This window comes from Lottia gigantea, assembly GCF_000327385.1.
Source record: "Lottia gigantea unplaced genomic scaffold LOTGIsca_27, whole genome shotgun sequence".
Classification (NCBI taxonomy): Eukaryota; Metazoa; Mollusca; class Gastropoda; family Lottiidae; genus Lottia; species Lottia gigantea.
Window position 1 is genome coordinate 80,602 of NW_008708846.1, and position 23,943 is coordinate 104,544.

A 23,943-nucleotide genomic window follows, 5' to 3' on the forward strand; every position below is an offset into this window, starting at 1 on the left:
CTCATTGTTTCAGATTCTTTTGATTTTTATTATACGCCCACACGTAAGATGGGCATATATTGTAATCACCCTGTCGGTCCGTCCGTTCACATTTGGCTCGTGCTCACTCTACAGGCTACAGTTCTTTATGGATTCTTTTGATTTTTATTTCGTGTGTCAATGTCATTATGAAGATGATCCCTATTGATTTTCGTGATGATCGGATAATTTTTCACAGAAATATCGTGTCTGACTTGACGTTTTACTCTATTAGCTATATTGTGCAACTTGTGCTCACTCTACAGGCTACAATTGCTTACAGATTCTTTTGATTTTTATTTTGTATGTCAATGTCATTATGAAGATGATCCCTATTGATTTTCGCGATGATCGGATAATTTTTCACCGAAATATCGTGTCTGACTTGACGTTTTACTCTATTAGCTATATTGTGCAACTTGTGCTCACTCTACAGGCTACAATTGTTTACAGATTCTTTTGATTTTTATTTTGTGTGTCAATGTCATTATGAAGATGATCCCTATTGATTTTCGTGATGATTGGATAATTTTTCACCGAAATATCGTGTCTGACTTGACGTTTTACTCTATTAGCTATATTGTGCAACTCGTGCTCACTCTACAGGCTACAATTCTTTACAGATTCTTTTGATTTTTATTTTGTGTGTCAATGTCATTATGAAGATGATCCCTATTGATTTTCTTGATGATCGGATAATTTTTCACCGAAATATCGTGTCTGACCTGACGTTTTACTCTATTAGCTATATTGTGCAACTCGTGCTCACTCTACAGGCTACAATTCTTTACAGATTCTTTTGATTTTTATTTTGTATGTCAATGTCATTATGAAGATGATCCCTATTGATTTTCGCGATGATCGGATAATTTTTCACCGAAATATCGTGTCAGAGTTGACGTTTTACTCTATTAGCTATATTGTGCAACTTGTGCTCACTCTACAGGCTACAATTGTTTACAGATTCTTTTGATTTTTATTTTGTGTGTCAATGTCATTATGAAGATGATCCCTATTGATTTTCGTGATGATTGGATAATTTTTCACCGAAATATCGTGTCTGACTTGACGTTTTACTCTATTAGCTATATTGTGCAACTCGTGCTCACTCTACAGGCTACAATTCTTTACAAATTCTTTTGATTTTTATTTTGTGTGTCAATGTCATTATGAAGATGATCCCTATTGATTTTCGTGATGATCGGATAATTTTTCACGGAAATATCGTGTCTGACCTGACGTTTTACTCTATTAGCTATATTGTGCAACTCGTGCTCACTCTACAGGCTACAATTCTCTACAGATTCTTTTGATTTTTATTTTGTGTGTCAATGTCATTATGAAGATGATCCCTATTGATTTTCATGATGATTTGATAATTTTTCACCGAAATATCGTGTCTGACCTGACGTTTTACTCTATTAGCTATATTGTGCAACTCGTGCTCACTCTACAGGCTACAATTGTTTACAGATTCTTTTGATTTTTATTATACGCCCACACGTAAGATGGGCGTATATTGTAATCACCCTGTCGGTCCGTCGGTCCGTCCGTTCACATTTGGCTCGTGCTCACTCTACAGGCTACAGTTCTTTATGGATTCTTTTGATTTTTATTTCGTGTGTCAATGTCATTATGAAGATGATCCCTATTGATTTTCGTGATGATCGGATAATTTTTCACAGAAATGTCGTGTCTGACTTGACGTTTTACTCTATTAGCTATATTGTGCAACTCGTGCTCACTCTACAGGCTACAATTGTTTACAGATTCTTTTGATTTTTATTATACGCCCACACGTAAGATGGGCGTATATTGTAATCACCCTGTCAGTCTGTCGGTCCGTCCGTTCACATTTGGCTCGTGCTCACTCTACAGGCTACAGTTCTGTATGGATTCTTTTGATTTTTATTTTGTGTGTCAATGTCATTATGAAGATGATCCCTATTGATTTTCGTGATGATCGGATAATTTTTCACCGAAATATCGTGTCTAACCTGACGTTTTTCTCTATTACCTATATTGTGCACCTCGTGCTCACTCTACAGGCTACAATTGTTTACAGATTCTTTTGATTTTTATTTTGTGTGTCAATGTCATTATGAAGATGATTCCTATTGATTTTCGTGATGATCGGATAATTTTTCACCGAAATATCGTGTCTGACTTGACGTTTTACTCTATTAGCTATATTGTGCAACTCATGCTCACTCTACAGGCTGCAATTTTTTACAGATTCTTTTGATTTTTATTTTGTATGTCTATGTCGTTATGAAGATGATCCCTATTGATTTTCATGATGATCGGATTATTTTTCACCGAAATATCGTGTCTGACCTGATGTTTTACTCTATTAGCTATATTGTGCAACTCGTGCTCACTCTACAGACTACAATTGTTTGCAGATTCTTTTGATTTTTATTATACGCCCACACGTAAGATGGGCGTATATTGTAATCACCACGTCGGTCCGTCGGTCCGTCCGTTCACATTTGGCTCGTGCTCACTCTACAGGCTACAGTTCTTTATGGATTCTCTTGATTTTTATTATACGCTCACACGTAAGATGGGCGTATATTGTAATCACCCCGTCGGTCCGTCCGTTCACATTTGACTCGTGCTCACTCTACAGGCTACAGTTCTTTTTGGATTCTTTTGATTTTATTTTGTGTGTCAATGTCATTATGAAGATGATCCCCATTGATTTTCGTGATGATCGGATAATTTTTCACCGAAATATCGTGTCTGACTTGACGTTTTACTCTATTAGCTATATTGTGCAACTCGTGCTCACTCTACAGGCTACAATTCTTTACAGATTCTTTTGATTTTTATTTTGTATGTCAATGTCATTATGAAGATGATCCCTATTGATTTTCATGATGATCTAGCGATTTTCGCGATGATCGGATAGTATTTCACCGAAATATCATGTCTGACTTGACGTTTCACTCTATTAGCTATATTGTGCAACCCTGTAGTCACTAAAGACTGTTTAATCATTTCTGACAGCTGCCAGTGGGCGTATGTTATCTTGCCTGGCAAGCTATCTTTATTCAAAATCAAAGCTGCTAATGGGCGTATATTACCTTGCCTGGCAAGCTATCTTATTTACTTTAATGATGACATTTGACATCTGTCAAATATTTCAATCAAATGTCATTATGTTTAAGTAATGCCATATCCTTGAAAATACTTGAAATATCTCAGAACTTGACGTGGAATGTCTTTGAAAATGAAATGTCTGCGGAAACCATGTCTACAATTTTAACCTATGAAATCCCTCTCAAGCAATTGATGCCGTTTTTTAACTTTTAACTACCGAAACTTTTATTGACCACTCATTAAATAAAGACAGGACAGCAAATATAAGATAACTTGCGTTGCAAGGTAACATACGCCCACTAGCAGCTGTCAGAAATAATAAAACAGTCTTTAGTGACTAAAGGACGAATTTTCTCATATTGAAGAAATTATTTATGCTGAATAATTCCACAAAATTTTTTAAAATCAATATCAATAACCCAAATACAACAAACAATTAAATCACACAGCTCTAATCAAGGGCAAAAAACAACTTTTGACGCGTTTTACAAAGTCAAGGGCAATAACTCAAAAAATGTTCATCAAAAATATCTCTTGTTAGAACTTATCCAAGAGCATATCGATTCCAATGATCACACCAAGTTTCATCAGAATCGGTTGAAAACTGTAGCTTCTATTGTGCTCACCAACAAATTTTGACGCGTTTTTCGTAAGTTAATGGCATTGACTCAAAAACATTTCATCGAAAATGCGTCAAGTCAGAACTTATCCGAGATCTTACCAATTTCAATGATCACACCAAGTTTCATCAGAAAACTGTAGCTTGTATTGTGCTCACGAACAAATTTTGACGCGTTTTCACAAAGTCAAGGGCTATAACTCGAAAACCGTTCATCAAAAATGCATCAAGTTAGAACTTGTCCGAGATCTTATCAATTCCAATGATCACAACAAGTTTCATCAGAATCGGTTGAAAACTGTAGCTTCAATCCTGCTCACGAACTATTTTTAACAAATTTTAACACGTTTTAACAAAGTCAAGGGCAATAACTCAAAAACCGTTCATCAGAAATGCGTCAAGTTAGGACTTGTCCGAGATTTTTTCAATTCCAATGATCACACCAAGTTTCATTAGAATCGGTTGAAAACTGTAGCTTCAATCCTGCTCACGAACTATTTTTAACAAATTTCGACGTATTTTAACAAAGTCAAGGGCAATAACTCAAAAACCGTTCATCGAAAATGCGTCAGGTTAGAACTTGTCCGAGATCTTATCAATTCCATTGATCACACCAAGTTTCATCAGAATCGGATGAAAACTGTAGCTTCAATCCTGCTCACGAACAATTTTTAACAAATTTCAAGGCTTTCTAAGTCAAGGGCAATATCTCAAAAACCTTTCATCGAAAATATGTAAAATTCGAACTTGACCGAGATTTTATCAATCTAAAGCATCATACCAAATTTTATCAAAATCAGATAAAAACTGTAGTCTCTATAGTGCTCACAAGAAATGTTGACGGACGGACGGAGGGGGCGACGACAATATACGACCACATATTCATGTGGGCGTATAAAAATCAATCTATGGCTTATTTCTTTTTAATTCAAATCGGTCGAAATGAATTATGTTTCGTGTGTTTCCAATGGAAATCGCTTATTTACCTGTATTTAGTTTAAAATTGAATAATTAATCACCGATTAAAAACTTGTTGTGTTCTGGATAACAAGATGGCCACCAAAGATAATATACAAAGGATCGAGAAAACAAGTTTTTTGAAAAGGAATATTAAAAAACAAATGCTTTTCACACTTTGGTTGATAACTTTTGACACCATTGATAAAAGATTAATCTACTAATCTAATCATAAATATGGCCTGGCCAAGTCATTGTTTGACTTTCTTTGTGCGATTACTCATTTAAAACATCGTATTTTCGATCCAACCAGTATGCATTTTGATTTAGTAATATGTCATTACAAAGTTGGCTCTCACCTACTCTTAAAACTAGTTCAAAACATCCATTGTAATTATCAGTGAACAATACGAATCAGTCTAGTCTAAGTCAAAGATCACCCAAGAAAAGGAAGTTTAGTAAAGTATGTAGGGAAGCTAAGTAAAATACAGTAATTTAAGTAAAGAGTTGTTTCTTACTTACTTTTCTTACACACATTATGATGCAATCAATTGTCGTCAAAGCATGACACATTTTCCAAATAATTTTACGCGTGTAGAAGTAAATATTAATGAAGTCTCCCTAAATTTTCATGAGGGAAATGTGATCTCTTCCTAAATTTTTGGTCTAGTTTGAACCCTGCTAATGGTGGAAACCAACTCACAAAAATGTCAATTGTAACTAATATTGAATTCACTTAATTTCTAATGTTATAAAGTTTGTATTTCTTATAATCATGGTGACGATAACACCCTGACTCTTTAGAATTTGGGTAGATTTTTGTGCATGTCATAGGAAAATTTTTTGATTATTTTCTTTTAGATCATCCCTTAAAGGAACAGCCAATGGAAACAGATGATAGTGACATAGAAAATGGTAATCAAGATACTAATAGTAAGCTTGAAAACAATGACAGCATACCTGATAAAGACAACTCACTTTTAGAAGAAAACAAAAGCAAATATGAAGATATCTCAGAAAATATTGAAAATTCCCAAAGTGGTGACCAAGAAAAAGAGATAAATGAGAACATGACAAACAAAAAAAAAGACAAAAGACCTTGTGGGAAGAATGAAGACCAAGTACAAGACACAAGTAGTTCAAATGATACAGAAAATTTGACCAGAGATAGAAATGAAAAGGATGACAAACCAACTGAAAAGGGTGACCAATCTACTGAAAAGGATGACAAACCTACTGAAAAGGGTGACCAATCTACTGAAAAGAATGACAAACCAACTGAAAAGGATGACAAACCTACTGAAAAGGATGACAAACCTACTGACAAGGATGACAAACCTACTGAAAAGAATGACAAACCAACTGAAAAGGATGACAAACCAACTGAAAAGGATGTCAAACCAACTGAAAAGGATGTCAAACCTACTGAAAAGGATGACAAACCTACTGAAAAGGGTGACAAACCTACTGAAGAGGGTGGAAGAAAGAAACAAAAAGGTAAGAACTATATCTTATCTACATAAGAAATATTTTGCATCACCTTTATTTATATTTTCTTATCGTGATTTGTTTCAATACTAGTGTGACCTTGTCTATGCACAGCTGTACTGTAACGAATATGTTCTAGACATTTGCTTGGTATCTTTGTTATTGACAGAGTCTACAGTGGCGCTTGAATCTGATTGAATAGAAATCTACATCAGTTTGGTGCAGTGAGACATTCATTGAAAATAGTACAGTTTTTGTGTGAATTTATAATTCAGTAATTATGACCATGGCTGCAGAACTTGTGGGAGTTGCCATTTTCTTTCAAAAATCGGTTGAGACTGGTAGATCGAAATAGGCTGAATATAATTTTCTCCCGCGAGAGAACATGCAAGCATTAGATTCTTGGATTGTAGAAATACTCATTGCCACAGTTCAGGCCTAATTGGACTAAACCTGGTGAAATAGTTTAGTGTTACCAAGGATTCACCCTTTCGAAAAGAAAGAAAATTGAAAATATCAAATATGAGTAACTGTCCTTGTTCTTCAAATCACTTTAAATTTTAAGCTTGTAATCACACTTCAATTCACAGTTAGTATCTGATTTGGACACAAACTAGTACTTGTCTAGTATAATCTAAGGAAAATAGTGCTATCGAAAATCAAAAAAGTTCTGAAAGAACGTCCTAATTCAAGCTTTATAAATCTGACACCTTCCTTCTTCAAGCCAACTTTTCTAAATCTGAAACCTTGTTACTTCAAGTCAATTTCCTCTTTAAGATGGGGTAGCTGTTCTTGGTCAAATGATGCTTATTCAATTGATTTGTGTTTCAAGTATTTATGAATTTGAAGATGATCTGTGGACAGACATAGAAAGGCTTTGGGAATCAAAGGAACTGAAACCTGATTGAAAAAGATAAAAATAAATTCCTCGTTAACGCACTTTAAGTTATATTCTTTCTATACGCCCACATGAAATGTGAAGCATATATTGGCATCACCCACATCCATCCGTCTGTCCATCGGTCCACAATTGCCTGTAAACACTCCAGAAGGCATCATTCTTAAAATGGATATTGACAAAACTTGGTGTGAGTGTTGATAATCACCCACGGAAGAACCCTTTTAAATATCTGAAAAATCCAAAAATATTTGATATTTGTTATTGTTCTTGTTCTTGAAAATGTCTTCAATTTTACATGTCCACACGAAAATGTGGTTGTATATAGCCCTGTCCGTCGGTCCATCAGTCCGTCCATCAACATTTGTTGTGGGCACAAAAGAAACTACAGTTTTCAACTGATTCTAAGGAAATTTGGTTGAATTCATATTGATGAGATCTTGGATAAGTTTGAATTTGACGATTTTTCTATGAACAGATTTTGATAATTGCCTTTGACAAAATTTGTTTGTGGGCAATATAGACACTACGGTTTTCAATGGATTTTGATGAAACTTGGTGTGAACGTTGGAATTGATAAGATCTCGGTCAAGTTTGAATTTGACGACTTTGCGATGAATTGATTTTGAGTTATTGCCCTTGACTTACTAGAATCGCGTCAAAATTTGTTTGATGAAACTTGGTGTGAGCGTTGGAATTGATAAGATCATGGTCAAGTTCGAAATTCCCAATCACTAATGCCTTTATAACAGTACAAAGTGGTAAAATTTGAATTTTTCAGAAGGAAAGAAGAAAAAGGGGAAAAATAATCAAGGTGGTGCCAGCACATCTCAGGTATTTTTGATATTTACCATGTCCTAAACTTCTGTTCTGTATTTTATTTGATTTTATTTTTATATAGCCACTCCAGTTAGGGTCTAAAGAGTCCGTTATATAAGATTGATCTGATTGAGAAGAAAGAAATAAAGAAAAAACTATATATTTCAAGGTTAACAACATAGACGACTTAGTATCCTTTATTCCAGCTGGTCCTTGGCCAAACCTCTTGGCATTAGACTTTCCCGGATTTTCCGAACCCTTTTTATACACCCACATGAAATTGGGGGTGTATATTGCCGTCACCAATGTCCGTCCGTTTATCCGTCGGCCTGTGATTGTTCGTAATCACCCAAGGATGACCCCTATTGAAAATCAGAAGAATCGAAAAATATTTAGTATAAGTTATTGCCCTTGTTCTTGAAAACACGTTCAATTTCTAGCTCGTAAACATTCTATAAGGCACAATTCTTGACAGGATTTTGATTAAACTTTGCATGAGTGTTTGTTATCACCCAAGGATAAACCCTATTGAAAATCAGAAAAATCGAAAAATATTTAGTTGGAGTTACTGCCACTGTTCTTGAAAACTTGTTTTTAGCTCATTAACATTCTCGAAGGCACAATTCTTGACGAAACTTGGTGAAATTGTTTATTATCACCCAAGGATAAACCAAATTGAAAATCAGAAAATCAATAAATATTTAGTACGAGTTATTGCCTCTGTTCTTGATAACGCATTCAATTTTTATCTCGTAATCACTCTAGAGGCACAACTCTTTTAACACCCAAGGGAACCCTATTGAAAATCAGAAAAATTGGAAATATTTAGTAGGATTTATTGCCCTTGCTCTTGAAAACTTGTTCAATTTTTAGCTCGTAAATACTCTCGAAGCCACAATTCTTGACAAAACTTGGCATGAGTGTTTGTTATCACCCAAGGATAAACCTTATTGAAAGTCAGAAAAATCGAAAAATATTTAGTATGAGTTATTGCCCTTGAACCCTATCGAAAATAAATTTTTTTTGGACAAAACTTGGTTTTATTATTCAGTACCGCACTGAATGTTGAATATTTGCCTTCCTAGAGTTTTCACAAGCTAAAAATTGAGCACGTTTTCAAGAACAAGGGCGATAACTTATACTCAATATTATTCAGTATTGCCCTAAAGAGTTCAAAAGAAGTGTATGACTGAAGGTTGAATATTTCATACTAGTGATTGTTACTGTACTGCTAAATATTTTTATTCAAAATCAAAGCTGCCAGTGAGTGTATATTACCTTGCCTGGCAAGCTATCTTACATCTTATGATTGGAATTATGAGTGAAGATGACTTATTCAAGGTCATTAAACTTTCACATGCTCATTAAGATATGAACAAAGTCACCAATTTTTTTTTCGATGTAATCAAGTAATTGACGTCATGTAAACAACCAACAGTCAAACTGACTGTGCTATAGAACCTCACAGCAGTAGCCATTCAAATCCCTACCTTCTCCAACACTGTGATTATGTGATGCTAACAAACGGTGTATTCCCAGAAGCATTACTCTAGTTTATCAATTCCACTGAAACTAAACACACACAGAATGTTGTTGAAACACGCTTATTTATTGAATGTACTGAATTGACCCAGTTAGATTCATTTTGTTAAAGCAGAGATCTTCAGGTTAGGTCAAAGGTTATTTAAATGAAAAAAACAAGAAGGACCCTAAAGAGAGTGGGTACTTAAATAAAGCCAATAAAACAGAAAGAGACGAATTATTATACATGTTTATGGAACCCTATTGACAATCAGAAAAATCGAAAAATATTTGATGAGTTATCGCCCTGGTTCTTGAAACTGTGTTTTGTACAAATATGACATTTGCAAATATCAATGAATGGTTTTCAGTTATTGCCTTTGACTGTGTCAAAATATGTTAAAGGTGTCTTGTGATATTGATAAAGGCTTTGATTTTGATCCAATTTAGAAGAAACTTAGTAGAGACCTACTGTTACTTTATGTTGAGATGCAACTGTCTGATTAGTTTTGTGTCTAAATTGGTTTTGAAGCTATATGATCTAATTTTGATAACTTGTGTTTGTTAGTTTTTCTAATTGTCACATTTATTTAAAGGGGCATTTTGCTTTAATTTAAATGTGTAAACAGGCCTTACTATGTGTGATATTTTATGTCCTTTGTATAGTTTCTATGAGTTGAACTGGCGACAGAGAAACCATTTTAAACATCAAATTTTATAATTGCTGACTTAAAAAATACATGATGTGATTTTAGTGTGAACAGATTATTTCTAATTACGGACCTACAACTCTTCACTTTCGGAGGTTCGTTTGTGAAATTGCTGCTGATTCATTTCACATAATCAAATATCGGCCAGTACAGTAAAAATGGAGCCCGGGGGATTCTAAATTTCTAAGCTGGTGAAGACTTTTGTAGCTGTTTGTGACTTAATGCTTGGATATTTTAAGTTAAAACTTTCACGAAAAAGGTTAGGGGCACATTCCTCTATATGTTGGCATACAGTTTGATGTATTTCACACTCCAAACACGAAAAACGATGGAAAAAAGCAGAATGCTCCTTTATGTTAAGATGGTAAAGGAACGAATATTGATGGATGAAATATTTAGTTCAAGTTTGAATACGACTTTTTCAAAATCATGTGTCAAAATTAGCTTGTTTGCATGGTTGACTTTGAGATTTATTTAATGTGGATTAAATTTGGTAGAACTACATAATATTTTTGGTAGCTAGCTGTTAAATAATCTGTACTTTGTTTCAGGTACCTACTAAAAAACAGCCGGATTCAAGGTAAATTTTGATTCTTTTGGATTATTTCTACATTTTTTGACACTGTTTATATATACCTTGAACAAAAAGTTAAACAAAACTTGGTACGAGTGTTCGTAATCACTCAAGGAAGAACCATATTGAAAATAAGAAGAATCGAAAGACGTAAACACTCTAGAAGATGCAATTCATGACGGATTTTGATGAAACTTGGTGTGAGTGTTTGTTATCACCCAAGGATGAACCCTATTTAAAATCAGAAAGATCGAAAAATATTTAGTATGAGTTATTGCCTTTGTTCTTGAAAACATGTCAATTTTTAGCTTGTAAACACTCTATAAAGCACAATTCTTGACTGATTTTTACGAAACTTGGCATGAGTGTTTGTTATTTACCAAGGATAAACCCTATTGAAAATCAGAAATCAAAAAATATTTGGTATGAGTTATTGCTCTTGTTCTTGAAAACGCTTTCAAATTTTAGCTCTTAAACACTGAAAGGCATGATTCTTGCCAGATTTTGACTAAATTTGGTTATTATACGCCCACATGAAATGGGGCGTATATTGCCGTCACCCATGTCCGTCCGTCGGTCCGTCAACAATTGCTCGTAATCACTCTAGAAAGCACAATTTTTGACTGATTTCGGCGAAACTTAGTATGGTTGTTTGTAATCACCCATGGATGAAAAATTGAAAAATATTTAGTATGAGTTATTGCCCTTGTTCTTGAAACGCTCGTAAACACTCTAAAAGATGCAATTCATGACGGATTTTGATGAAACTTGGTGTGAGTGTTTGTAATCACCCAAGGATGAACCCTATTTAAAATCAGAAAGATTGAAAAATAGTTAGTATGAGTTATTGCCCTTGTTCTTGAAAACGCGTTCAATTTTAGCTTGTAAACACTCTAGAAGGCACAATTCTTGATGGATTTTGATGAAACTTGGTGTTAGTGTTTGTAATCACCCAAGGATAAACCCTATCGAAAATCAGAAAAAATGAAAAATATTTAGTATTAGTTATTGCCCTTGTTCTTGAAAACGCGTTCAATTTTTAGTTCATAAACACTCTAGAAGGCACAATTCTTGACGGATTTTGACGAAACTTGGCATGAGTGTTGGTTATCACCAATGGATAAACCTTTTTGAAAATCAGAAAAATCAAAAAAATATTTAGTATGAGTTATTGCCCTTGTTCTTGAAAACGCGTTCAAATTTAAGCTCGTAAACACTCTAGAAGGGACAATTCTTGACGGATTTTGACGAAACTTGGCATGAGTGTTTGTTATTTACTAAGGCTAAACCCTATTGAAAATCAGAAAAATAAAAAAATATCTAGTATGAGTTATTGCCTTTGTTCTTGAAAACGCTTTCAAATTTTAGCTCTTAAACACTGAAAGACATGATTCTTGCCAGATTTTGACAAAATTTGGCTTGAGTGTTTGTTATCACCCAAGAATAAAGCCTATTGAAAATCAGAAAAAATCGACAAATATTTAGTATGAGTTATCGCCATTGTTGTTGAAAACTCGTTCAATTTGTAGCTCGTAAAGACTTGGTTTTATTATTCAGTACTGCGCTGAAGATTGAATATTTGTCTTCTAGAGTTTTCACGAGCTTAAGATTGAACACGTTTTCAAGAACAAGGGCAATAACTGATACTCAATATTATTCAGTATCACCCTAAAAAGTTCAAAAGAAGTGTATGACTGAATATTTCATACTGGTGATTGGTACTGCTAAATATTTTTATTCAAAATCAAAGCTGCCAGTTGCCTGGCAAGCTATCTTGAACTATTGTTTCGCAAATGAATTCAATTCACAATCATACTTGCATACTTGATAACAGAGATGTATATATTGGGACCTAATGTTGAAAACAACATGTATTCGTGACAAAATCAACAAGAGGAAGTGGATGATCGTACATTATATTGTGTTAATAGCCCCAAAATCCAAAGTATCTGTTTTTCATCAATTATACCATAGGGCTTGAAGCGACTCATCAGCCAGTTATAGAGATGGAAACAACATTGAAAGGAAACATTACATTCTCACGAATAGTTTAAAGCAGTGTTTATTCAAAAGCGAGTGTATCTGTCTTTGAATGTCCTGTTAAGGAATTTGCCACTCCTGATGCAATGCTGCATCCAACTCTGTTACAGGAGGGTCTCTACGACGTACGTCCCAGAATGTCCCAAAGATGTTCTATTGGATTAAGATCAGGACTGCAAGCAGGCCATGGTAATGGGCCCTTGTTGCATAATCTGAGTTACCGCTCTGGCTCAATGGGGTCTGGCATTTTCATCCATGTACACTGGCCTCGTTCGAAGAGGGTGATTGTCAAAGTGCAGAATTACAACAGGAACAAAGATGTTATCACGATACTTCACAGCGTTTAGTGTGCCTGGAACAGTCACGAGGTTTAGTTTGCAACAATAGGAGACACATCCCCATATCATGACACCACCACTCTGATACGTTGGTTGGACATGTCTGGGTTAACAAGTGTTACGTTCTCGCCAAACACGAATTCTGCCATCCGTAACATGCAGGAGCATACTACACTCGTCAGACCAATGGATGCGGCGCCATGATGCCATGTTCCAACATGCTCTCACTTTATACCACCTTTAACGTTCATGAATGTGTCGATCTGTCAATTTAACGCGTTTGAGAGGTCTACGTGCTTTATACCCTGCCGATCAAAGACAGTTCCTGACAGTTGAAAAAGAAACACTCCTATGAGTGTTCCAATTATCCCTCAGTTCTGGGGCACTAAAGAAAGGGGTGCGTCTTACGGCTTGAAAAAGTGCTCTGTCTTAACGGACAATTGTAACTCTCGGACGCCCAGATCTGACACGGTCTTTAACGTCATTGGTTTGGGAATGTTTTTGTCATTATGCTGTGGTGATACCCTACGCCGCTTTAAACAAGGGGAGGTGAATCTTCAATGTTCCGTCAACCTTCCCTGACGTCGTCATTATGGTGTCACATAACAAGACTGTAAGTTTCAAGATAAGACTTCATAATATTGAATGACACTTGGACGAAATTAAACCCCACCAAAAAAGCAAACGCATTATTTGTAAAATGATTATATTTACACTCCAAATCACCCCAATGAATAATATTCATAGTCAAAGTCCGATAGCGGCACTCATCGATTATCGAACCTGAATCAGAAAAATGAATCAATGTAGAATCTGAGATAAAAACTGCACATGAAATCATAGAAATATTTCCCAATTTTTAGCAAAATAATAGAAATATATTGGAAAAACTATAAGAATCAGAGACCACATAAACCATGACATGTTCAACGGGTAGTTGTCCTACAAACTATACTTGTATCAGTTGTATCAGATATTCGTAAAAGGCTCTTAATAAGGGGTGGGTTTACCGAAGGGGGGGGGCTATCAACTATCACCCCCATCACATTAATCCCAATGTTATTATGACAATTTTTTATTACAATATCTCACTATTGAAATGTGCATGTATTGTAGTGTCAGTGGAAAGAGTGTGTTCACATTGCCATAGCAGTAATATTCCATTATTTAAAAAAAAAATATCCAGAATATATAAATTGTGAGAAAGACTTATGTTGTGGACTAGAATACAGCTCTTACAGGATTTTCTGCAAAGTATATATATTAGGAATGGAACCCACATGTTCAACCCAAGAGGAATATGAAAAAAATTGGTCTCTCATAAGATACTTTATTTTATATCCATGAAAATTAACAATGTATGTATAACAAATCTATTTTAACATTCTAATATCACTGTATAGATTGATAAAAACATACTATATCAGGTTGTAAGGTTTTATGAAACAATAATTTTTAACAACAACAAAAATAACAAATATAAGCATAGTGTTTTGCTTACTATTAGTAATAAAAATTCAGTTTTTATATATTATTCAGTAGAAGTAATATTTTCATATCTGCTCAGAAGAAATTTATATCAATAATTTGCATGCCATGTACTAATATATGGTGTCAAATTCTAACACAAAATCACAATGCAAAGAAAATGAAATTAATAAAATCCAAGAAATCAAAACAATAATGACATAACACAGACGAAGAAGAATTGTCAACTGTGGTTACCAATAAATTGCAGAACTTTTCTATTTAAAAAAAAATCATGTACTCCATTTAAATTTTGACTAATATTTTTATAAGATTTTCAAAATGTTTTATTAAGGATATAAGCAATCATTTCGCCTTTCATCTGGCACCCTTTCATCATCAGAGGGATCAAAATCAGTTAAAAATGATCTAAATCCGAATCATTTACTACCGTGCAATTTGTTTTGCCATATTTCACCCAAACCAATGGCATTTCCTTTAAAATCAGTAGCTCTTCTTCTGTTCCAATTCTTGTTTACAGCTATTCTTCTTATAAATATTTGAATTCTGAAAATATAAATCTACAATTATTAAATTGTGAAAAATATCATTATGCCTTCCATATTACATTGTTAGGCTTCACAAATTTGACCTGGGCTTGGGCTTATAATCGAACAATATTCCCATTCTGTAAAATCAATACCAATATGTAATGTTTCTAGTGTTATGCTCTACAAGGCGTGGCCATTGCCCTACTAAACAAATATAATTACTTGCGTTACAGCTTGAAAAAATCAATCAAAATCTCAAAAATCTTCGATCTTTTGTAGTGAAATGATCCAGTTGGTAAAGTTGACGGAACAAAGTGACAGATACCGACTGCGCGCGCAAGATAAAGATAAGCGTCATTTTTATTGGCTGATGGAAGTCGGACGTCATTTTTGAGTTATTGCCCTTGATTTATGAAAAACGCGTCAAAATTTGTTTGTGAACACAATAGAGAGTACAGTTTTCATCCGATGTAAATGGAATTTGGTATAATGATGAGATCTTAGTCAAGATTAAATTTGAGAATTTTTCGATCAATAGAATTTGGGTTATTGCCCATGACTTAGTCAAAACGCATCAAAATTTGTTAGCGATAGAGGTGACAGTTTATGTCAGAATTTTATTAAATTATGTGTGTTTGTTTAAATCAACAATACCTTGCTCTAAATTAGATTTTTGGTATGATTTGACACAGATAGATGACTGCCTTTGATATACTGAAAATGTATCAGGAAAGTGGGCGTATCTTGCTAAGCAACCACTTGTTATATTCTCCATCAGAAAATATACTAAATTAAATTTAGTGGCGGTTAACTTTTTGTTCACATTTCTTGTAGGCGCGATAGAGGTTACAGGTTTTATCCGATCTTGTTGAAACTTGGTATGCATGTAAATGTTGATGAGATCTCGGTTAATTTCAAATTTGGTAGTAATCCGATGAACGGTTTCAGAGTTATTGCCCTTGACTTAGTAAAACCGCACCAAATTTGGCTTGTATGCATGATATAGACTACAGTTTTTATTTGATCTCAATGAAACTTGGTATGCATGTATATATTGATGAGATCTCGGTCAAGTCTAAAATTGGTAACAATCGGATGTTGGGTTTCGGAGTTACAGCCCTTGTCTAAAAAAAAAACGCATCAAATTCGGCTTGCAGGCACGATAGAGACTACAGGTTTTATACGCCCACATTATAATGTGGACGTATATTGTCGTCACCCATGTCATTTATATTGATGAGATCTTGGACAAGTTCAATATTCACGATTTTTTGATGAACGGTTTTTGAGTTATTGCCCTTGACTTAGCCTAAACAAATTGAAATTGGCTTGTGAACGCAATAGAGACTACAGTTTTCATCTGATTCGAATGAAATTTGGTGTGATCATTTATATATTGATGAGATTTTGGACAAGTTCGATATTCATGATTTTTCATGGGCGGTTTTTATACCCCCACATATAATGTGGTCGTATATTGTCGTCACCGCTGTCCGTCCCTCGGTCCACAATTGGCTTGTTATATTTTAATGAAATTTGGTGTGATCATTTATATTAATGAATTCTTGGACAAGTTCAAATTTGATGATCTTTCGATGAACAGAATTTAAGTTATTGCCCTAGACTTAGTAAAAACGCATCAAAATTCGTTGGCTTGTTAATGCGATAGTTTATGTCAGAATTTTATTGAATATTGTGTGTTTGATTAAATCAACTATATCTTGCACAAATGAGATTTTTGGTATGATTTGACACAGATTGGTGACTGCCCTTCATATACTGAAAATGTATCAGGAAAGTGGGCGTTTCTTGCTAGGCAACCACTTGTTATCCAATCTTGACGAAACTAGACATGCAAATATATATTGATGAGATCTCGGTTAAGTTAGAAGTTGATAATATTTGGATGAACAGTTTCAGAGTTATTGCCCTTGTGTATACAGCAATGAGACATTGTTCATGTTTGAATTCGATGATAATTCGATGAACTGTTTCAGGTTTTTGCCTTGACTTGTAGATGATTTAAGATTATTTTAAAATTCATTATTAAACCACAAAAGATTTTCGTTATCATTCCTTACAGCTGGTGGTGGGCGTATGTTACATTCCCTGGCAAGCTATTTTTCCCTTATGTCTGTCAGTCGATCTATTCGACATCAATTGCTGGTGAACACTCTAGAAGGCACAATTTCTTGACAGATTTTGATGAAACTTGTTGAAATTGTTTATTATCACCCAAGGGAAGAACCCTTTGAAAACCAAAAAAGTTATATGATTAAAGGTTGAATAATTTATAAGGGTAATGGTCACCGATCTTTTCTTGACCAAAATTGTCAGTTAAAACTATCTTTATTCTGTAGCAGGAGGGATCAGAACGGTCACTGAACACAACCAGAACTATCTGAAACTCTTCTAGTTTCAAATTATCGGTCGACAATGATCTTGGTGATGTGTATAGCTCTCCAATTCTGTTGTCAACCTTAATGAGCAATACTCATCAGGAGTTAAGGGTTTTGATCAAGATGTTGGATAGTGGTCTCAAGAGGAGAAGAATAGGCTCGTTTGTTCCTATTATAAAACTCAGCGTAAACATAAAGAACACAGTAACAAAACAAAATACAAACACTATCAAAATAAACATTCTCAACCAATGAATAACAATAGCCTGATTACCTAATCTGAAGATAATTAGCCAAGTGTTGTAACTCCCATAGACCTGAGCTGAATTCCTGACTCCAACTGAGTCTCGACCGACCAACCACCTGACTGAGTGACCAAACAATGCCGAAGTATGGCTGTGTGCTGATTACTTTGGTAATAGTTTTCAGTAGTTGTAGTTGTAGATGTTCTTTATTTGACCTCCCCTTACCAAACCCACCACTGAATGCCTGGCAGAAGTCTATTTCCTTTTATGGGAATGTCTATGGAGAATAGTGATTAATATAAGGATTGTTCTTTTTCTGGGCTTCTGGTCTAAAAGAGGATTTGTAACAATTCTTGTTATTTTGAATCTGGCACATTCTCCATCTTTTATCAAGCTTCATGGACAGTGTTTGACATTCATGAGAACTTACTTTCCATTTTTATATTTTCTTCAGACCGATATTTTGAATTAAGTTGATCTAACTTCCCATAGAAAAGTTCAAGGTGATAACAAAACATATATTTAACCTTTAATTCAAATCATATTTATTTGTAGGAAAGTAAAAGTAAATTTTCATGTTTTACTGCCGAAAGAGTTTCACATGGATGTAAAAACTGATCAACTGTTTATTCGTGGTGATGATGCTGTTCTTGGTGGTTGGAGTTCTACGAAACATAAGATGGATAAGATTCAGTAAGTAATTGATTATTTTTAACCAGAAGAAATTAAGATAGATATGACATACCAAATCTCAGTAAATAAGTAGCCAATAGTTTTAAAATTTATGGCTTCTGTTGTAAATGCCCACATTCTTTTTGAACATTTTACAATCCTTTGTCATAACCCAACCCAGTTTTCTCTTTATAATTCTTTGAATTTGTAAGTTGTGACATTGTGAATTATACTTCCTCTGATACTTGTGGGGAAAATGGTGTTTACGACCTTCTCACAAATCCGAATGTCATGCTATACATGTGTACAGGTCAAGAAAAAAAATCTGGAGATTTGCCTTGAAAAATCTGGAGATGGGGTTAAAAGTCCGGAGATTTTTCCAAAGCGCGTAAATTCGTGATTTGAAACTCCAAATTGATTCTTTTAAATAAGCCTTAGGCCTATATGCCTTGTAAATTAATTAAATTGATCATAGGCCTACATGACACAGATAGGCAAAATAACTCTAGAAATAGTGCCTGATATGTCAAATGTAGGGGCCCAAAAAAATCTAATATTGTCATTCTTCAGTATTGATTGAATCAAAATTAATGTCAAGTTGAAATGATGTTTGAAAACAAGAAAGCAAGCATGACCCCAGCCCTCTAAATTAACTAGTACCGGTAGGCCTACATAATAATAACATATTCAAAAATCAGTATGTTCTGAAAGCAATATTTAGTAAGTAATATGTACTGGCAATGTTACTTTTTCCAAAGGTGTAATTCATGACATCTTAAATATCTCGATTCCGATCATTAAATACTTTTCCTGCAACACTCACACGAAGTATTGAACTGAATTTACCGCTTCCATTTTGACGTTCTTCAGAATGGAAAGACTGGTATTAAGTAAACCCGTTATGCTGGCAATAAATGAATGTTTACAGGCTACAGTAAAATTACAAAACAATTTTATGAAACGAATTTTGAGATTACATAAGACTTAGGCATCTACTGTCGCATGATAATCTACTGATTATAAAAAAAAATATGAAACGACATCTATGTTATATATAGGCCTATTATAGACCTCACAGATTGACAGTGTAAATACTATGAAGACTTCATATTAATTAATCAGACAATGATAATATTATTACGTGATGAGATTAACGTGTGTTACCGACAATTAAGATACAAGTAATGATAAATATATTGTTGATTTATGGTAGAGAAGTTGGACATTGAAAACGGTGAAAATTTGGTCAGGAAAAAAACAAAAAATTGGTAGAATCAGCCATCGGTAGAGCGGTGGACAACATGTAAAAGCGGTAGAAACCTGACAACATCGGTAGATTACACATGTATGTGACATGCGTGTATGTGACATGCGTAAAAGACTAAAGACTAAAGACCGTCGTGCACTTACCAATTTATTTTGTTGAAAAATTGGTAAATAATGTGTATAAGGCGTAAGACAAAATTTGAAGTGATCGCGAGATATCTGGCATATTTCATCGAGAGACGTCCTGACAGGCCTTGTCGGCTTGTGTGTGGGTTTTCCCGATAATAGAATTTCTGGTACATATCAAGTGCTTCCACGAATTCACTGCCTTCATCTTCCATTCAAGAAGAAATGGTGTCTGTTAACAAGAAATAAGTTACACAAAAACAGCTCCTCGTCCTTTGCCAAATCATTTCCAATCTGGATGACATATTTTTTACGGTAGCTCTGCAGAAAGCCACTAGAGCCTAGCGCTATATAAAGACAGTACTTGTGCGTTGAGTTCACATCCCAATCAACGCTGCTGAAAAATACTGAGCTATGTCAAAAATTGGTTAGTGTGTGCTGACCATAATAATAATTTTTATTTTTACACATGGTTGTGGTGAAGGTTGGAGAAGTTGTCAAAATCAGTGTTCATGACTTTTCAAAGTAGTAATACAAGAAAAACCCAATATCTAACGTGATTTTAATACAACATTGATTCTGTATAAACGCTAATCACGAAAGGTATATATCAATTAAAATATCAGGGACAGCTACAGTAAATTTGCGCATTTTCTCGTTTTTATTGCCCATATGATAATGCGGTCGTATATTGCCGTCTACCCAGTCCGTTGGTCCGTCCGTCATTGTGGGAACAATAGAGACTACAGTTTTAATCTGATTTTGATGAAACTTGTTAGAATTGGAATTTGAATTTCTGATGAACTGATTTTTATACGTTCACATGAAAATGTGGTTGTATATTGCCGTCGGTCAACATTTGTTGTGGGCACAATAGAGACTACAATTTTCAATGGATTTTGATAGAACTTGGTTTTAGCATTGGAATTGTTAAGATCTCATTCTTGAAAATTTTGATTTGACGATTTTTTTATAAACGGATTTTGAGTTATTGCCCTTGACAAATTTTTTTTTGTGGGCACTATATAAACTACTATTTCAATGGATTTTGATGAAACTTGGTGTGAGCATTGGAATTGATAAGATCTCAAGTTCAAATTTGACGACTTTTCGATAAACAGATTTTGAGTTGTTGTTGCCCTTCACTTATTAAAATAGCGTCAAAATTTGTTTGTGGGCACAATAGAAGCTACAATTTTCAATGGATTTTGATTAAACTTGCTGTGAGCATTGGAATTGTTAAGATCTTTGTCAAGTTTGAATTTGATGATTTTTCGATGAACAGATTTTGAGTTATTGCCGTTGGCTTAGTGGAATCACGTCAAAATTTGTTTGTGGACGCTATAGAAGCTACAATTTTCAATGGATTTTGATGAAACTTGGTGTGAGCATTGGAATTGATAAGATCTTCGTCAAGGTTAGTGATGTCTGCGACAATCGATTATCGGTCGTTGAAAGTCCAGCGATGTTACTAATCGATTCTCAACTGAAAGTCGGTGACGTCGGCAAACCATATAAAAAGTCAGTCATGTTGTTTTTTGTTGATAATATAAATTTCTAATAATGAATTAAACTTAACTTATTACAAGATTAGGTGACTAAAACAATGAGATCCTGATCATTTGTCACACCTTTGAATAATTTTTTTTGAGGACTAGCCTTAGATTCAGCATAGAAACAAATGAGGCTTGATATCGTAGTCACAGATTGTGCTGAATAAGGTTTTATACTGAAGTGGATATCAGACGACATTTCGGGGAGTAGAGAAGAACATCATTGATATGGCCCATTTGCAAAAATTCATGCTTCATCATTTAACGATTGAAATAAGACACTTCTATTTGTAACAAAATAATAACAACTCATAAATATCCATTTTCGTTAGAAATACTGCAAACTCAAGCTTAGTTTGGAGAATCTACTCGCGACCTTGAAAATTTAGACCCAATGTCACGGGAATAAATAGAACAAATGCAAGTATTTCATCACTTCAAAAATAACACTAGAGCCACACGTGGCACAGAGTTGGACTTTGCAAATGTAGCAAATTGCAAAAGACCCTGAAAAAATCAACCTTCGACGATAATTACATCACGTGCAAGAACAGTCTAAAGTTGAGAAATTTTCATTTTTTAGAAGATTCTAATACCGGAAGTAGACGTCAGACCTCACAAATGAAAGTATCAGCAGATAACCAAGGTCAATGACCTTTGATCTTGTAAAAGAGTAGGTCTAAAAAGGTCAAGATCAAGAGATATACGTCATCAGAATTTCAAATTGCACACGACTATAAAACCGGAAGTTGACATAGGACAGCAAAAAGTACAAATAGATAGCCAACGCCAATGACGTTTGATCCTACAAAGGTCAAGGTCAACAAAGGTCAAGGTTGAAAAATGTCAATTTCCAAAACCTGTTCCTTTTTTTGAACTATGAAGCGGAAACAACCGAAATTCTAAGACAAAGTGGCTCAAAATATGAGGTAATTGTGTGCAAAGTTCCATTTTGAACAAATGTATACTTTGCGAGTTATGCCCCTGGCCAAAAATGTCAATAATGAGTAATTTAACCCGGAAGTGCCACGCCCACCTCAATTTTTTGGCATAGGTTATTTAATATTCCAAATGTTACGTTTTGTTCCAAATGTCAAGTTCCTACATAATAGAGGTCAAAAGATATAGGTCAACAAAAGTCAACAAAGGTCAAAATCGAAAAATGAAAATATCCAAATGTAAAAAACTTGTTCCTTTTTTGGAACTATAAAGCTGAAACAACTGAGCTGTTAACACAAACTGGCCAAAAGGATGAGGTAATTGTGTGCAAAATCCCTTTTTGAACAAACGCATCCTATGCGAGTTATGCCCCTGCCTCTAAATGTAAACAATTAGTAATTCAACCCGGATGTGCCACGCCCACATAAGTTTTTTGGTCATAGGTGAATTCATATTCAAAGTGTCTAGTTGTATTCCAAATATCAAGGTTCTACATCAAATAGATCATAAGATATACATACACCAAGCTCAAAAAGATGCAAATATTGTAAACAAAAACTCAAATTTGAAAAAATTTCAATTTTGCTTTAAAATAACGATTGTTATATATCTATGTAAAGTGCATGAGAAGCACATTAGGAAACCGAAAAAATTAACCCTATAGGTTAATTAGGTCACGTGCTAGAGCAGTCCAAAGTTGCGAATTTGGCTTTTTATGGATAGCTATTAAACCGGAAGTACAAAGGTCAAAGTATCAATTGATAGCCAAGGTCAATTACCTTTGACCCTATGAAGGTCAATGTCATCAAAGGTCAAGGTCTCATGGTGTGGGTGTTTCAAGTTGGAAAAAAATGTAACCAGAAGTTGCAAAAAAGCAAAAGCGAAATTCAAAATTCGGCTCCCAATGTTTTTTGCGCAATCGATTGCGGAATACATTCACATAAAATTTGAGCATATCAATCTTTACCCTGAGGCCCCATTTTGAGTTTTACAAAAATGTGTTTTTTCAACATGGCGGCCAAAGTATCACTTCCGGTCTGAATTTTATTTTAAAATCGGCCATAGAATTTTATTTGCCAAAGATCAGCTAAATTTTGTTGACCTACCTTAATTACACCGGAAGTTATTCAACCGGAAGTAGATTTGAAGTTTAGTCGCTTTCCTGTTTAAAATCAGAAATGACGTACAAAATTTGACTGTATCATATTATTAACATTAGTGAAGTCTCTTTGCATTTAAAATTTCAGATCAATCGATGCAAAAGCTAAAAAGTTGCAAAAAAATATGATCGAAAAAAGTGAGCGACGAATTTTCGAATTCCGTAATTTTTCAAGTGCTATCAGGTCAGAAATTACAGGTAGATTGTAAAAATGAAAACCCGAAGAAAATCGATGCAAAAATATGCCTTTTAGAGCCGAATTTTGACTTTTTGCACATGTGGACCTGTGGCACTTCCGGTTTTGCAAAATTGTCCAATATATTTAAGGAACACATCACCACTACAGAAGGTCTAGAGAAGTTGAATGGTTGCTGCAACTACTGTAGTCTAAGCTCAGGAAGGTGTGTAAATTTCGAAAAAAAAAAAAACTAGAGCCACACGTGGCACAGAGTGGGACTTTGCAAATGTAGCAAATTGCA

The 23,943-nt window shown here is 34.5% G+C and overlaps 1 protein-coding gene across 1 annotated transcript; it reads left to right on the forward strand.

Moving 5' to 3' along the window:
- Nucleotides 1–5,583: 5,583 nt before the first annotated feature.
- On the forward strand, nt 5,584–18,446 carry LOTGIDRAFT_160943 (hypothetical protein; the record flags this gene model as incomplete). Its single annotated transcript, XM_009056203.1, has 4 exons — nt 5,584–6,196; nt 7,867–7,919; nt 10,687–10,715; nt 18,305–18,446. The coding sequence occupies 4 exons, from the start codon at nt 5,584–5,586 to the stop codon at nt 18,444–18,446; spliced, it is 837 nt and encodes a 278-aa protein (XP_009054451.1).
- Between the last annotated feature and the right edge of the window lie 5,497 nt (nt 18,447–23,943).